The sequence below is a fragment of the Elgaria multicarinata genome, chromosome 5 (assembly GCF_023053635.1).
Source record: "Elgaria multicarinata webbii isolate HBS135686 ecotype San Diego chromosome 5, rElgMul1.1.pri, whole genome shotgun sequence".
NCBI lineage: Eukaryota > Metazoa > Chordata > Lepidosauria > Squamata > Anguidae > Elgaria > Elgaria multicarinata.
This window is the reverse complement of record NC_086175.1, coordinates 33,288,404-33,304,250: the sequence shown is the minus strand read 5'-3', so window position 1 is coordinate 33,304,250 and position 15,847 is coordinate 33,288,404. Positions and strand designations below refer to the sequence as shown.

At 41.4% G+C, this 15,847-nt stretch overlaps 1 protein-coding gene across 6 annotated transcripts in view; it reads right to left on the bottom strand.

Annotated features, from left to right (window-relative positions):
- Positions 1-15,847, bottom strand: part of FARP1 (FERM, ARH/RhoGEF and pleckstrin domain protein 1) — a 194,293-nt gene that overhangs the window by 144,046 nt on the left and 34,400 nt on the right. For 5 of the 6 annotated variants that reach the window (XM_063126101.1, XM_063126105.1, XM_063126104.1 and 2 more), the window contains exon 2: positions 12,434-12,628. In XM_063126101.1, the coding sequence (XP_062982171.1) occupies positions 12,434-12,604 (171 nt within the window). In that variant the 5' untranslated portion in view covers positions 12,605-12,628. The remainder of the gene's footprint in view (positions 1-12,433; positions 12,629-15,847) is intronic. The other variant, XM_063126103.1, reaches the window with a different exon arrangement.

Here is a 15,847-nt window from a genome sequence, read left to right as displayed (position 1 = left end):
TCCAAATTCTTTGCTCAGCAGCACACAGGGCAATCTTTTAAAATCATTATTAGGGCATTTGATGTATGGTGTATTCTCTGTATGGTGCTGGAACTTAAGATGACACTCATTGTTGTTAATGTGATGGAATCTGTTTTAAATGTGAATCTGTTTTAGTAAGTTTGGATTAGGTCATTATCTGATTAAATTTAAAGATGGTGAAAATTGACTGTATCTTTATATATGCCTGGTTATCACTACAGCAAAAAATAGTATTCAGAGTCTCCATTTTAAAATGTGTATTTTTAAAGTACAGATTACTTGTTAATTAAAAAAAAATACAGTTTACTTCAGTTTTCGTTTATTTTGTTTGTTTGATGAATGGAAAAAAGTCCTATATTTAATCAATGTTTACCTTAAAAAAAACAACCCCTGGCTGAACCCCCTAATGAAATGTGCTGCGCACGCCTATGGTAGTGAAGAACTTTTTTTTCTCAGTTTACTATGTGTGCAGTTACCATATGAAAAATAACCAATAGGTAGGCCTGCTCCAGACAAACCTGGCAGATAGTAAAGTTGTATTGCTGGACTAATCTGTTCCTTAATATTTTCAAATAAGATGATGTGGTTATTATAATTGAATAGACTGAAACAGATTCTAGTTATTGCAACACACTGACAAGGCTGATTAGCGCAGATATTAAAGCTGTTGGAGTAATGGGGAAAATCAGTCTAGCACGGCAACAGTGACATTAAAGAGAAGTACATACAAACCGCATGGTTTTTTTCTATCAGGAAAAGTGAAACAAAATGAACAAGCAGGTAGGATTGATGAGATTGGATCCCATCAAGGCATTTATTTATTTTTGTACTACAGAAACAGAACACCAAGTTCTGTGCAGACCTATAAAAAAGTAAACTCCCTGCTGAATGTAAACAGCATACATAAAAACGACTGTGCAACTAAACAGTCTGAGTCAATCTTGCAGATGTCACTGTTTGTTTTAAAAAGAAACCCTTTCCACAGGCTGTACACATTGTTTTGGGCTTGGTAACAACTCAGAAAAGAATCCTTCAGAAACAAAAGTGGGTAGAAAACCATGAGAAATACATGACATCAGAAAAGAGGTTTTTATTCACATGTTAAAAATGGACCACATATCCAGGCCTAATCCATATCAGCCATTTGTTCCAGAATAGTATCGAGGTTGGCCCCCCTACCTGCCACATGACACACAGCTGATCCTGCGGTGATCTAGGGAAGACCCCTCAGTTTGCCCGCAATATCGATGACAGCCTTTGCCCCATTTTTCCTCCCGCTCTCGCAAAAATCCCGAGGTGTACGGCTGGTGTGCCCTCCCCTCGCGAAGCTGTTGCTGTTCCTCGTGAGTAGCTAGCGGGGCTCAGTGAACAGGCAACCAGCTATGTAGAGCGAGCCCATGGGTAACAGAGGTAAGGGGGAGTGCATTGTCAACTCATTCTGGATGGGTCTCGGGGTCTTTCAGCACCGAATGTGTTGTTTTAAAAAAACTCATCTTCGTGCAGGATCGCAACTCTGCTCTTGCGTAAGAGTCAGGAGTCATTAAAAAAAAAATCGCCCCAGAACGGCTCTTCTTAAATTGCGGGTAAACTCACTGGCATGTGCCCCGTGAGGGACAACCACTGAAGCAGAAAACTTCACGATCACCCCTCCTTCCTCTCAAAAGGGCTCTAGGTGTAGACGAGGCCCCCCTCTCATCTGTTGCACAGATCATTACAAAGCATTAAAATCATTAAAAAATGTGATCCAATTTTCAGCCTTTAGGGAGGGGGAAGGAAGAGCAAAGACACACTAACATGGGAGGGGGGATATGCGGCTCCTGCTGTCCAGCACCACACCAAAATCTGCAAGGGTGGCAAAAACACTGATGTTTTTCCAGAAGGCTAAAATGGCAAAATTTAGCTTGTTTTCAATCTACCTTGGGCTATTTTTGCTGTTGCTGCCGCCACCAAATTCAACAGCGCAGCACCAGGAGCATGGACCATAGGGGGCCCTGGGGATCCAAAACTGGTCCCCACATCCAACCAAGTTGCCCTCCAGAGATAGTGACTGAGCCAGGGTTGCCCAGTGACCAAGTGAAGATTTGGACTACCTCCAAGTCTGCCAAGCTAACCACTATACGATATGCTTTCCATCCATATATTCTTACTTGCAACTTCGGTCTGTAGTTCTTTCACTTCCCACTTCTTTTTTTTTTTTACATAAGAAAATGCAATTAGTCCATTAATCTTGATCCTTCCCCTCCCTACCCCCACCCGTTACAAGGCACCATTCAGTCCACTTTGATACAAAAGCTGAATATTGAGTTGTTTAACATCTGGCATTCATTCAGATGTATCGTATTACAGAGGCTGTTGTCGCAAAATCCTGATTTTGGAGGTCATTATTCTTGAAACAGACAGAACAGCAGCAATGTACAATTGCAAATGCTGGCAGTAATGCTGGCAATGTGGTTCCCGCCATGAGCCCAACCCACATGGGTTCCCCTCTACATGGCTAGCCAACTGTAGGAATAGGTACCACTGTGGCTCAGAACAACTGTAACCACGGCACTCATTTCCCCCCAGGTATAGTTATAATCCACTTGAGCCATGTGTGCTTCCATAAAAGCAGATAAACATGTGGAAAGCCTCCTACGATAATTAAATTTGGTTCTAGCCATGACATTTTATGCCTTTCAGCTCTGTACAATACAAAGTTAAGACAACATTAAGCATAGGATGAATTGTATATATCAAACCAAATCAAATTTTATTTGCACCAAGCCACTGGCCATTGCAATTTAAACATATATGAAGCTGCTCCCCTATAAACAACAACCTGATGCCTTTTTGCTTCTGTGCCACCAGGTTTACACTAGAAAATAAAAGGTTGTTCTAAGCTACATATTCCTAAACGTGAATGAAATCTGTCAAGAACACACATACACACAACTTCCAAAAATGTCTTGCTATCTTATCTGACAATAAATGGCTTTTTTTACATCCTTCCCATTATGCTGCATATCCTGGAGCTGGTTTTTGTAGTGGGAACAGATACCCTTTGCCAACTTTCCAGCACCAGCGTTGGTCCTTGGGATAGAAAGAAGTTTCCTGGCATGATATTAAACAACCAGCAAATCAAACAATATGCTATTTGTATATTTTTTATTGTTTCAACATAAGCAAAGTAGCAGAAATTAAGAGAGCTATAATTTTAAATGATCACTAAATTTTATAGGTAGGCAGTTTCAATATATGGTCTGATCCAAGCTGTGACTGACTGCTTCATTAAGTCGTGATATTAGATCACAGGCAGCGCTATGATAACATTCTGTTTTACCAGTTATAGCACAAATAACGGATTGAACTGCAGCAGCTAAATTTAAATACTACTCTTGGCATCTGAGATGGAGACAGTTGTTTTTGGCCCCTGCCAGGGAAACCACCCAAGCAGTTACTGTCAGGAAAGCCATGCATAGGATTGTGCAGGCTTTCTATTGATCTCAACATCTGAAAAAAGCACCCATTATGCCCATGAAGTGGAACACTACATAACAACACCAGGGAGGTGAAAACAGATTTATAGGCTCTACTCACGTACCTGTGAGGAATACCATACAATGAGTGTTTACTTCAGAGGGGTTCAAATTAAAGTTTCCAGGTTCAGAAATAAAGATGCATGGCCCAAAGGATTTGTTCAATTTGTTTGACAGACCAATCCTATACATCTCTACTCGGAAGTAAGTCCCATTGACTTCGGTGGGTCCCAGGCAAGTGGATCTATGATTGCAGCCTCAGTAATTTCTGGTGCAACTTTGTTGCTGTTGTACTGAACCGCTTGCAAGTGTGGACTTCGGGTGCAGAGAGGAGAGGAAAAACAGCCAGGCACATAGAAATGTGTTGCTGACAGCTAGGAATGTAAGGTATTTATTTAGCCCTATACAGGCTTGGTATTCAAAAATACGATACTGGCATCTAGGAATGCGAAATATTTTTCCAGACCCATTGTAGGCATTTTTAAATACTATTAAAAGCTGAGATGTAACACGGAGATAAAAGAGCCATAAATAATAATGAAAAGTTGTGTGAGATTTAATTATGAAGAGCAGAAGTCCAACACACACACACACACTCAGGAAAGAAACTAAGCTGTTAAAACTTGAGATGGCTGAAATGAAGGCAAGTTTCTGGCTAAATGTGAAAATTGGCCAACGAAAGTACAGGAGGAAAAAATAAATCAAGCTCAAAAACAATGAGCCCAGTGAGGTTTCTCACTCAATAATACCCAGTATTCACATAAACAAATACCCTTTTTATTAAAGAATACATTTGAAAAAGAACACATGAATTAGGAAAACAAAACCAAGCGGCAAAATCATCTGGAGAAAAGTCATTAAAAGGCCTGGCTAAGATATAGGCCATATGAGAGGAAGGGCACAGCAGAAAGAAATAGAAAAAGATAGCTATTGCTTTCCCCCATCTCATTTCTCTATCTGGTACTAGGCTGTTGAATAGCAAACTGGCACAAGTCTCAACTGAACATGTGCTATTTGTACTGCAACAGAGACATTGTTTCACAAATTCTGACAATCAATGCTTGCTTTTCTGCAAAGCAGGCATGGGGAACCTCCAGCCACAGGTCAAAGGTGGCCAATGGGGGTTCCCCATCTGGCCTACCAAGCTTCTTCCCTAGATCCTTCCCCATCTCAAAGGACCCGCCACTTTCTCCTGTCCCCAGTGCAGAGAAAGGGGAAAGGGCAAATCTCGGATCTGCAGCAGATCAGAAATAATCCCTTTCCCCTGTCCCAGCTCTGGAACAGGGGGAAAGGGCTCATCTCTAATCCGCAGCAGATTGAAGATGAACTCTTCTCCCTTGCCCAGAGGCAAGAAAGGGAGCCCCTCTCAGTGCTGGGCAAGGAAAATTGCTCCCTGCCCCCTGTATGTGTGTGTGAAAGTGTGTGGGGCGGGGAATGCATGCCAGCATCGGCTGAATTCACATTGGGCAGTGCCCTGTGCACTGCTGGCATGTGGCCCACAATGTCCCATCTTAAGGCCAATGTAGCCCTCAGTCTGAAAATGGTTTCCCACCCTGCTGTAAAGAATTACTTCGCTACCACCTTCCCACCACCACACACACGAACACAGACAAAAGTGTGTATAAGAAATATTTTTGTAAGCCGCCTTGAGAGCCTTTTTGGCTAAAGGGCAGAATAAATGCACTATAATAAATAAATAAATAAATAAATATAAACCAGTCTCTCTCATTTTCAATGTTTTTCTATGAATATGGGAGCTGATTTTTTTTAATAGTTCGATGTGCCATTTTACCAGGCACACCTTGCATAATGCAAATAGCAATGGCAACAATTTGCCTACTGATGCAGACACAGCCACCCTGAAAGGAAATGGCCTTTAAGACAAAGAAAAAGACAACTTTTTGTAACACAAAGAAATGCATGTGCACTGAACATTTCGTCATACTGCTGGCTTTCAAACCTGTTTGGCTGCTTCTGTTCTTTTGTTTTAAATAACTACGTTGTTTTTATTATTTTGTTTATCTTGACATTTGTAAGCAAGCTTGAGTGTATTTCAATATTTTAAAAAATGGAATAAAAAATATAGAAATAACAACATGAAATGCTACAGCATTACATACAAAGGACACATTGGCTCAGTTTAGACAACATGTTTCTCCATGCAGTGGGAAAACTTATTTCAACAGTTGAGTTTTTAGGAGATACTCACCACACAACATGTTCTAACTCCACCATTGTGTAACTGTGGGCTACCGTGGAGTTGAAAAAAGGTAACATGACATTTGATTGACAGTTCCTCTGCCCTCTCTCCTTCCCCAGTCCTCCTGATGATATCCTATCAGCCATTGCTGCAAAAAACCAATCCTGGAGGCTCTCCTACAAGGGCACTCGCTCCTTTTGCCACTCTTGCCAGACAACTCTGTAGCCAGTGGGAAAAGTCACAGCGGAAAACTCAACGGAGCCCGCCACTCAACACAAAGTTGTGCAGGAACTCTCCTCTGCACAGCATGGATATTCAGCGTGGAGAGTTTTCTTAAAAAATTCCACTGTGGGGTAGAGTTTTCCCTCTAGACAACACATTTCTCAGTGTTGGTATAAAAACTGTACTGCAGAGTTCTAAAACCACCATTGAGAAATGTGTTGTCTGAACTGAGCCATCATGTATAAGCTCCAAGTGTGGATGCATATTCTATTTCCACATTTCATTCAACACCAATGTGCATATGTCTGGGAAATCTGGGCCATTCAGACATGTAGATACATTTTACTTACATATTTCTTAAGTATCCTGCAGGAAAGATAGTTCCTTCCAGATCTAGTGTGGGCCTTACAGCACAATCCTCTGCACGTTTTCTAAGAATTGAAATCCAACTGTGTTCAATGGGGCATTCTCTCAAGTAAACATGTTTAGGATTACAAATGTAGACATGTTTTGAGAATGGGAAGAAAAAAATAGGGTATATGTCTGATATTGGGAACCAAGATGGAAAGGTTTTAAATCTTTCTCAGCTACCAATTTTAAAATTTATTCTTGCTCATGAAGTTCATTTAGTATAAGGCTGTATCCAATGAAACAATCAAATTGCTCGATACTAAGACCATGTTTTCTCATTCTGAGAAAATGTTAATACTATAAAAGAAGAGACACAAAATCCCCGCATTTCAATGAAGACAATCTAATTATCTTTCAGCTAAAAGTCCTTTAAAAGTCTGTGCCAAATGTCTTCCACTGGGAATTAAAACTATCTCAGTTCTTAGTTATAAAAGAAAAATGTCACTGTCTCTCTTCTTAATTTCTCAAGACCCAGCTTGGCTGTTGGGACCACTCAGTGAATATTTAAATATCCAACTTTCCATTGGGAATAGTCTTGACAGTGACTGCCACATAATTTCAGGCATGGAGAATAAAGCCTTAGAATGATGAATAGCTGACACTTGACCTGCTGTTCATTTCCAAAGTTGGAGGGAAGAGCAACTCACATCACAGTTAATAGCAGGCAGAGAACGCTCAAAACATTGCTTTGTAGTTTCTATTCAGCTCCCTTGCCTGATGCTTTCCCCTCTATGTAGAACTACTGATCTTGGAAGAAGAAGAAGAAGAAGAAGAAGAAGAAGAAGAAGAAGAAGAAGAAGAAGAAGAAGAAGAAGAAGAAGCCGACAATGACGACGACTTTTTTATTTTATGGACATCTCCCTTGGGGTCCTGTGGTTTGAAAACTGTGGTTTTGCATTTTGAAGCTCAGACCTCACCTTCCTTTTAGTCTTAGCAGTTTGTCTTCAGGGAAATGGGTGTTTTGTGACAGATCATGCCCAACATGGCAGCCATTTCTCAAGACTGCCCACCACACTCTTGTCAAAATTCCAAATGTGCCCACGGACCCAAAAGCTTTGGAGACCCAATCTTTGGGTCAATTTACAAACCACCCTTCGGTAACAGCACTTTCAGCATGGAGTACAATATAAGAACAGGTGCAATAAAAGCATAAATACAAATCAGAGCTACAGAAACCACAGGAAGAACTACTAAAATCCAAAGCTTTAGAACATACATTAAAACCAGCTATAAAACATGCTTGAAATCTCCTAGGTTCTTACAGGACTTCAGAGTTGCACTTGGTAAGCTTCTCTGGGGATGACACTCTATATTTGAATTATTTATCTATATTAATTGCTTTTAACAGGTTCCTATGAACCCCTCATATGCCTGAAGTATGTTTCCAGCTTTGTTAGAGGCATGTTATATATTTTTCATCATCCTAAAACCATGTCACCTCTATCCCACCAGTGCTTTCCCCTAACTATGCAGCATCAAAGCATCTGAGCCAGGAGCCAGGGGAGAGGAAACCGTTAGGCCTGGTTTGTGCAACATGCATACCAGGCAATATTTTGAATATGCAACCCCTGATCAGGGGATTGCTGTGTTGTGTGAACCTGGCTACCATGGTTTATTACTACAAACTGAGGATTATGTAAGGGTTTTTAACCCTCACATAACCCACAGTGGCCAGGTTTGCATGACACAGCAACCCCCATCTCCCCAATCAGGGGTTGCATATTCAAAATGTCACCCAGCACATGCCACAGCTCACTGTGGGTTAAACAACCCCCAATGTGCCAGCATGTCATATGAGAGTCATTCCCTACGCCCTGATCTATTCTATATGTGGCGATCTTTAATTTTAAAGTTATATCCATCACTGTGTTCTTAGCCTCAGCAGTCAGGTCTGAACAGAGGCATATAGGAAATAAACACGGCCAAAGCCTTGGAGGGCTGAGGGGCAAGGGAAAGAGAAGAGGGACCAGGTTGGGAACACACAGCAGAGCATCCTCTAGGGAAGAATGCTTTTGTCCAACACATGTCCAAAATCAAAACTTGAGAAACTGTATATTGCTCCATGATCTAACTTTTGTGCAACAAGTTACATAGAGAATTAGCCATAAAGACAGATGGATTAACTGTATCTTAATAGGAGGGAACATACCCATGTTGGAGGCTAATGAGCACACAAGTCTCTCTCCAATATGACCTTTGCACAGAAGAGTAAAGGAATACAGAAGAGAGAAAAAGGCAGCTCTACAAAGGGGCTTGTCTGTTGCCGTCATGAATCTTAGACCTATTTTCAAAAGGAGAGGAGATGTGGTAGCAGAGTAACTAAGAGCAGCCAAACAATGTATTTAATATTAATAATCTATGAGCTCAGTGAATACTTTATTTCCCCCAAAAGTGGAATAAAAGGGGAAAAGGTAATTACCTTTCTCTCACATGCTGCTATAAAGCCTTGGAAAAAAATATTTAATTAAAAACCACCCACTTCTGACAGGTAAAGAGAAACTACCACCTCTGCTATTTCCTTTAATACAATTTAACATCTCCCAAAGTCTTCATAAAAGAAGGAAGTATTGACCTCGGGTAATGTATCGCCATCCTAGTTCCAATCAAATCAGTGTCAGCAAATCCATGGTGTGTAATACAGTGTTCTGTGAGGAAGCCATCCGTTAAATATGTGTTTCATCCACCAAATCCCAGCATCATTGTTAGGACTGGCAGTCTAAAGGCAAGCTAGTTGAGCTTGGAAGCAGAGAAGCATACAGGAACATAGGAAGCTGTGTTGGACCATTTAGGCCAGTACTGTCATCACTAACTGGTGGTGGTTCCCCAGGCTTTCAGGAAGGAATTTCCCTGCCATACTTGGATTTCCTGGTTTTGAAACTGGAACCTTCTGCATACAAAACATGTGCTCCTCCACTGAGCTATGGTCCTTCTAACATAACCAAGCAAGAATAGCAGCCAAGCAGGTAAGAAGGGATGGGCAGTGTGAAAGTAGCACCATCTACACTTGAGCAACAAATTGCTCAGGCTAAAGAGACAATCCAGGGTTGGTAAGTTCAATAGGACCAGGCTGAATCCTATTGGACACCGTGTCACCTTCTGAGAGGGTAACAGCATTTCTATGGCAGTGCAGAGAGTAAGAGGCTCTCAGTCCTGCTGCCAGAGTATCTGGTTTGAATCCTCTAGAGCACGTTGACCTGGTTCACACAACACAACAAGCCGAGGGCTATTGTTGAATTGGGTTGTTGGGTTGTATGGACCCAGCTGGACTAACAAACCATGGCTTGTTAGCCACAAACAACCCACCGTTCACAACCCAACAACAAACCATGGATTCTCTTTGTGGGTTGTTGTTGGTTAATTAGTAGTTTGTGACTCAGTTCACACAATACAACAACCCATGATTCAACGACAAGCCTCAATTCAATGAGAATCCATACTCAACTTGTACTCTGGCTTGTCACGTTGTGTAAACCGAGCCATAGAGGGTTTGTTTTTTGTTTTTTTAAAAAAACCACCTATGAAACTATATAAGGACAATATTGCTCTTCAGAATGACACTGGGACCTCTCTGAACCAGGTTCACACTAAACCTATGTCAATCCTAGATGCTAGACTTCACAAGAAGAGTCATACAAGCCCAGAGACCTAACAGTAATGAGTAGCACAACTTGACAGCTTTATCCTGAAGGATAGGAAATGAAGGAGGACAAAATAAGGATTTTATAAACAGGTCAATCAAGAAGTGAGAGAGCAATTGCTAACTAGAGGGAAAAACAGCTCTGTCCCAAGGCTAACCAGTAAAGACAACAATATCAAGAATTAGCACTGATGTCACCTGATAATTAATGAAGATTTGAATGACAAAGCTAAGTAATGGAGGTGGTGGTGGTGAGAGAAAGATAAATTGTTCAGATTACAGATGCTGCTGAAAGAAAACCCTGGGCAATAACCCATATAGATTTACAGGCACCAGTACAAGCTTGCTGTGCGCTATTAGCATTGCCTGTGTGGAATCACTGGCACCCCAGCAGGATTTCATTTTTTTTCTCCTGGTAAACTTTGTCACGGTCATCTATCAGTCAGAATATGCTCATGAGGAACACTGGGTGGGTCCTAAGTAGGGTGTCATTCCTTTTAATGCACATATTGACTGACGGCGCCTTCTTGCATCATCAGTGAGCAGTTTCATGACTGCTGTGTGGCAACAGATCCAGGGACAACCTGGAACGGCTGCATCAGGTTTTGTTTCTACAGCTATTGTGTGGTTGACTCTGCTGCAGGTTGAACACAGGACTAGGAGGAATTGTTAGCAACCGATGGCATAGCGAGACCATGCATCGCCATGTTAAAAAGTGACAAAGAATGCCTTAAAATGGCATTCAGCACTACACTACAAAAGCAAATCCCTGTTTAGAACAGATGGAAAGTCAATCCTGTAAAGCTAATCAACTGCCCTAAGGTCACATGGTAAGCCAGCAACAGAGAGAGTGAAAGATTTCAGTAACTTAGAACCATGCCAACACACAAAAACCTATTTGGATACAACAACAACAACAACCACCACTCATCATTTTTTCAGACACATACATACACAAAATCTAACTCTGTCGGCACAAAAAATTCCAAACATTAAATTGTTTACGCCAAACAATTAAGGAAGGCTAAATCCATCTGTTACTATAAAGCAGCCTTCCCCAACCAGGTGCCCTCCAGATGTTTTGGGTTTTGAATCCCATCTGCCCCAGCCAGCATGGCCATTGGTCGGGAATCCTGGGAGTTGTATCCCAAAATATCTGGAACGCATCAAGTCGGGGGAGACCTGCTATCATACTATGTCATCATTCACTCTGTGAGACTGGGAGCCTAGCTGTGGGATGCAGTCCAAAAGTGCAATTCTATGCATGTTTAGACAGGGAAAAGACCTACAAGGCCCATCATTCCCTAGCCAGCATGGCTAGCTGGAGAATGCTGGGAGTTGTAAGACTTTTTTGTCTAAACATGCATAGGATTGCACCCTAAACTACCTTTGCCAAACCAGCTCCAGTCACAGTCATTTCCCTGTGATACTTGAAATAACCCTCTTTCCTCCCACCCCCATCATTTGCCTCAGGAAGGAGGCTGAATTCCTGTCCCCTCCGGAATGACCCGGAAGAGTGAAAGTAATCTCCCTCTCTTTCTTTCCTCTTCCACAAAGACATCATTGGTAAGGAAGGAGAAGAGAGAAAAATCAGGGTCCTCAGCTCCCAATGTTCAGCTCCACCTCACCCCATGAATTCTGCAGAAGTCAACTCTTGTTGAAGTTATTCCAAACTGTGTTTTGAATAATTCTGTAAATTTATCCCTTTACACATAAAGTAATAAAGGCATGATGCCTGACACTATTACTTCTAAGGACCACACATGTTTAAAACACCACTTGTCTCAGCCAACGGCAAAGAAGTAGAAGGGCAATCTTTTCCAGATCAACACATGTTCCATTCACAACTAATTCACAATGTGCGCATTTTGTATCTGTACCCAAATACAAGGAGCATTGTAAGACGCGGCCCTCAGAACACTAACGTGTTATGTAACCATCTTTGTCAGGGCAATGAAAACCAACTCATTACTGAGCCGCTTATGAGAATGCAACTATTATGTTAACAACGGGGTGGGGTGGGAAAAACCCCAAACCCTACAATGCAGTTAAACTGAAGTAACTATATTTAAGCCAGTTCTACTCCATTGCTGTCAAAGCATGAAAACAGTAAATATATGAAAATAGTCAATATTCATGAAAATAGTAAATATTAAAAATATTAAAAATAATAACATTAATACTAATGGTGCTTATTACTCCACTGTTTTGCATTTAATTGTTTGCAACTGATGTGCTAGACCTGGAAGACAGTGCACTATAATAGCAACTTAAAAGTTTATTGATTTCAATGACTTCATGGACTATCACAGAGAATAACTAGATTCTTATTGCAGTTTCAATACACTGTTAAAGAAATACCTTAGAGTAATACTAAGGTATGATAGCCAGCCAACAATGAACCACAGACACTGAATAACATCTTACCGGAATTTCAAAAGTTTCCTGTGTATCATCCAGCATCTGGACTTTGATAGAAACCAGTTTTCCTGTAGGTGTCGTGGGCAGCTTTTGTCCATGTTCCAAAGTACTGATCCCAGCATTCTCCTGAACTCCTAAGCGGGATCCTGCTGTTGGCTTCTGCTCCACTTCACCCATGTTTGGAGAAACAAGCTTCTATTTCTGATAACAGGAGAGGGACAAAGAAAACATGAAGCCAGATTACTAAAATGTATTCAAAGACCTCAAGATACAGTTATTTACTAAATTGCATGATATTGTAGGTTTTAAAAAGGCATTAATTTTTCTCTAACGCAGGGATGGAGAATGCATGGCCCTCCAGTACTGGTTGGACTGCAAATAAGACTTGGAGTCCAACAACAAGGTTCCTCACCCCTGCTCTAGAGCACTTCAGGGATGCACATTTTTGCACTTTACAATGGCATTTGAAGTACCTGGCATTTTATTTGTGTTGCCCAATCCTCTGGCAGATTACTTGAAAGCTCTTCAATGGAGCTTACTTCCCCAGTAACTTGAAAGCTCTTCAATGGAGCTTACTTCCCCAGTAACTGTGCTTAAGATTGCAGCCTTAATTTCTCTTTTATTTCTGTTTTTAAAAAACAGCATTATCCAGATTCTGACCCGGTTCAGATGCAATCCCAATTCCTGGGTTAAACGCTGCCTCGCACCCACTTATCACTTCCGTTTGGAATCAGCTTTCGGAAACAACCCAGGAACACTCCATTCCCTGGGTTGTTGTCACAATGTGTGAAACCAGCACTCTGGGTTGTTTAGGGTTAAACAACCCAGAGTGTCAGGTTCACATATCACAATATCAACCCAGGAATGAGGTTCATGTGTGCTCACAAACAACCTATGGTTTGTTAACCATGGGCTGTCTGATCATACGAACCAGGCCAATAACAGCTGATATAATTTCTGATGGTGAAATTAACAGGAATGGCCACTTCCATCTCACAGCTCAAACTGTTTTATTGATTTCCCTGCACTCCAAAAGCAAGAAGAACTAAGAAAATGTATATGTTAGATATTAGTCACACAGATCCTCAAGAGGTGAGTGTAAAGAGCTAAAGCAGGATTCAGCTAAAGGCTCTCCACTTTCCCCAATTGAAATAGGGCTTAGGGTCACATTCTGCTTGGTCAAGTTACTCAGAATTTTGGTACCCCCCCCCCCCCCAACATCACCCGCAAAAGAAGAAACCCATAAGGCACCAAGAGAGCAACTATTTGTATAAAATGCTGATTAATTATGGAGATTTTCATCTCTTCACTAATAAGACCCTTCACAGCAAAAGCTATTCAACAATATATAGACTATGTTGATTCAAAAGCAAGGTAGCTGGATATAATAGGATTCAAACTGCTGGATGTTGGCACCATAGAATTAGCTCAGAAAACTGAAGTAGTTAAATCAACAAAGAGGCAGCTTGGCTTTCTCATGCAGACGTATGACACAAGCGAACATACTGAAATATAGGCTGCTGTCCCCCACCCCCATCCCGTTTGCCTCTTTTCCTAAGTAATGCAAAATTGATTGTTTTATACTTAAAAGAAAACTCAAAGCCGGCAAAATAATCCAAAGACTTAACTTGAAATGAATTGCTACTTGAGCTTTCAATTGTTCAGCAATCTCACAGTTCTTCTATCCTCTCTGGAAAGGACAATCTTTGAGATAATGTAACACAGCATGACTTCCGTTAATTTTCTTGCTTTATGGTTTGATACCAAATGCAAGGGCAGTTGGTCAAACCATAGACATCCTCTCAAAGTTTTATATCACTCTTTTCCTTTGTTCATCTTGAATCCTGACTGCATTTCCAATTCTGACCAAGCCTGCTGCTAATATTTGTCTAGTTGGGTAATTGCCTTTCCACCCCTCATGCCATTTATGCCCTGATCGATGATCATTAACAAGCATGTAACAAACAGAAGGGACAGGAATGCAACTTTCTGGCTGAACAAGCATACACTAATAACAGTCATTCCATTCATCCATTTCAACGCACATGGTTAAGATCATTGGAGATAATAAGCAGGGAACAGCAGAAAGGATTTATGCTGCTAGAATTTTATGTAATTCATTATTTTATATTAGCATATAAAATTAATAATGCTACAAAATATCAGGAGAGAGGGGGGTGAAATCAACACTGGCCTAAGACACAGATTCTATCACTCAAGTATAAATACCATCCATGCTGATCAGGGAATTCAACGGGCTAACATACATACCACAAATTCACCTTGAGGCTTCTTAGAAGCTTGGCAAGGCTTCCCCACTGAGGAAATAGTGAATAAGCTTCCCTGATAGAAAGGTTGTTCAATACTATATACCTTCTCTCTAATGCACAGCTACTTGGAGCATTGGGCTGTTGTAAAGTGCAACATTTTTATTTATTTATTTTATTTATTATTATTTATATCCCTCCTTTTTTCCTCCAAGGAACCCAAGGTGGCATACATAATTCTCCGCCTCTTCTCCATTTTATCCCAACAGCAACCCTGTGAAGTAGGTTGGGCTGAGAGTCCGTGACTGGTCCAAAGTCACCCAGTGGGTTTCCATGACCAAGTGGGGACTAGAACCCAGATTTCCCGACTCCCAGTCCAACACTTTAGCCACTACACCACCACACTGGCTCTCATATTGTGAGGCCCAACAGGTCTGACCAGCAAACTCCATGAACTGTGTGTGTGCATGTTCTAAAATCCTAAAATCTAAAATCCAGAATCCTTTGCAATGTGCCCATGGATGGAAGTATCAATATGCAAAGAGTTACACAAATATAGAAAAGATCATGCAACTCCCAATCTAATATCCAGAAATTGACAAATATGGTGACCAGCTCACACTGGCATGTGCAATTTTTTTCTGGAGAGATTCTGGCTCGGTTCAGACAACACATTGTTCAATGGTGGTTTTACGACTTGGCGGTGGAGTTTTTACACCGCTGTTGAGAAATGTGTTGTCTTGCAGGAAAACTCCATGGTGCAGGTTTTTTTTTTTGGAAAACACTCCACACAAAATATCAACACGGTGCCGAGCAGAGATCCTGCACAACCTTTGTGTTGCGTGTCATGTGGAGGGCTCCATGGAGTTTTTCTCATGTCTACAGAGTCGCCAGGCAAGAGCGGCTGAAACCTCGGCTGCTCCTGCCCAGCGGGGCTCTATAGGCATGGGAAAGAATTCCATGCTGGGATGTGCTTGAGGAGCCCTGATCATACCATCCCTGGGTGGGGCGCTGCGATTGCAGTGCCCCATGTGTTCCCAGGGAAGTGCACATCCCTTCGCTCACCTCTCCGACCTGTGATCCATGTAGATATCAGCTAGAGGGGATAGAAAGAGCTTACCTGATGCTCTCATGGCAGAGCCAGAGCTCATTC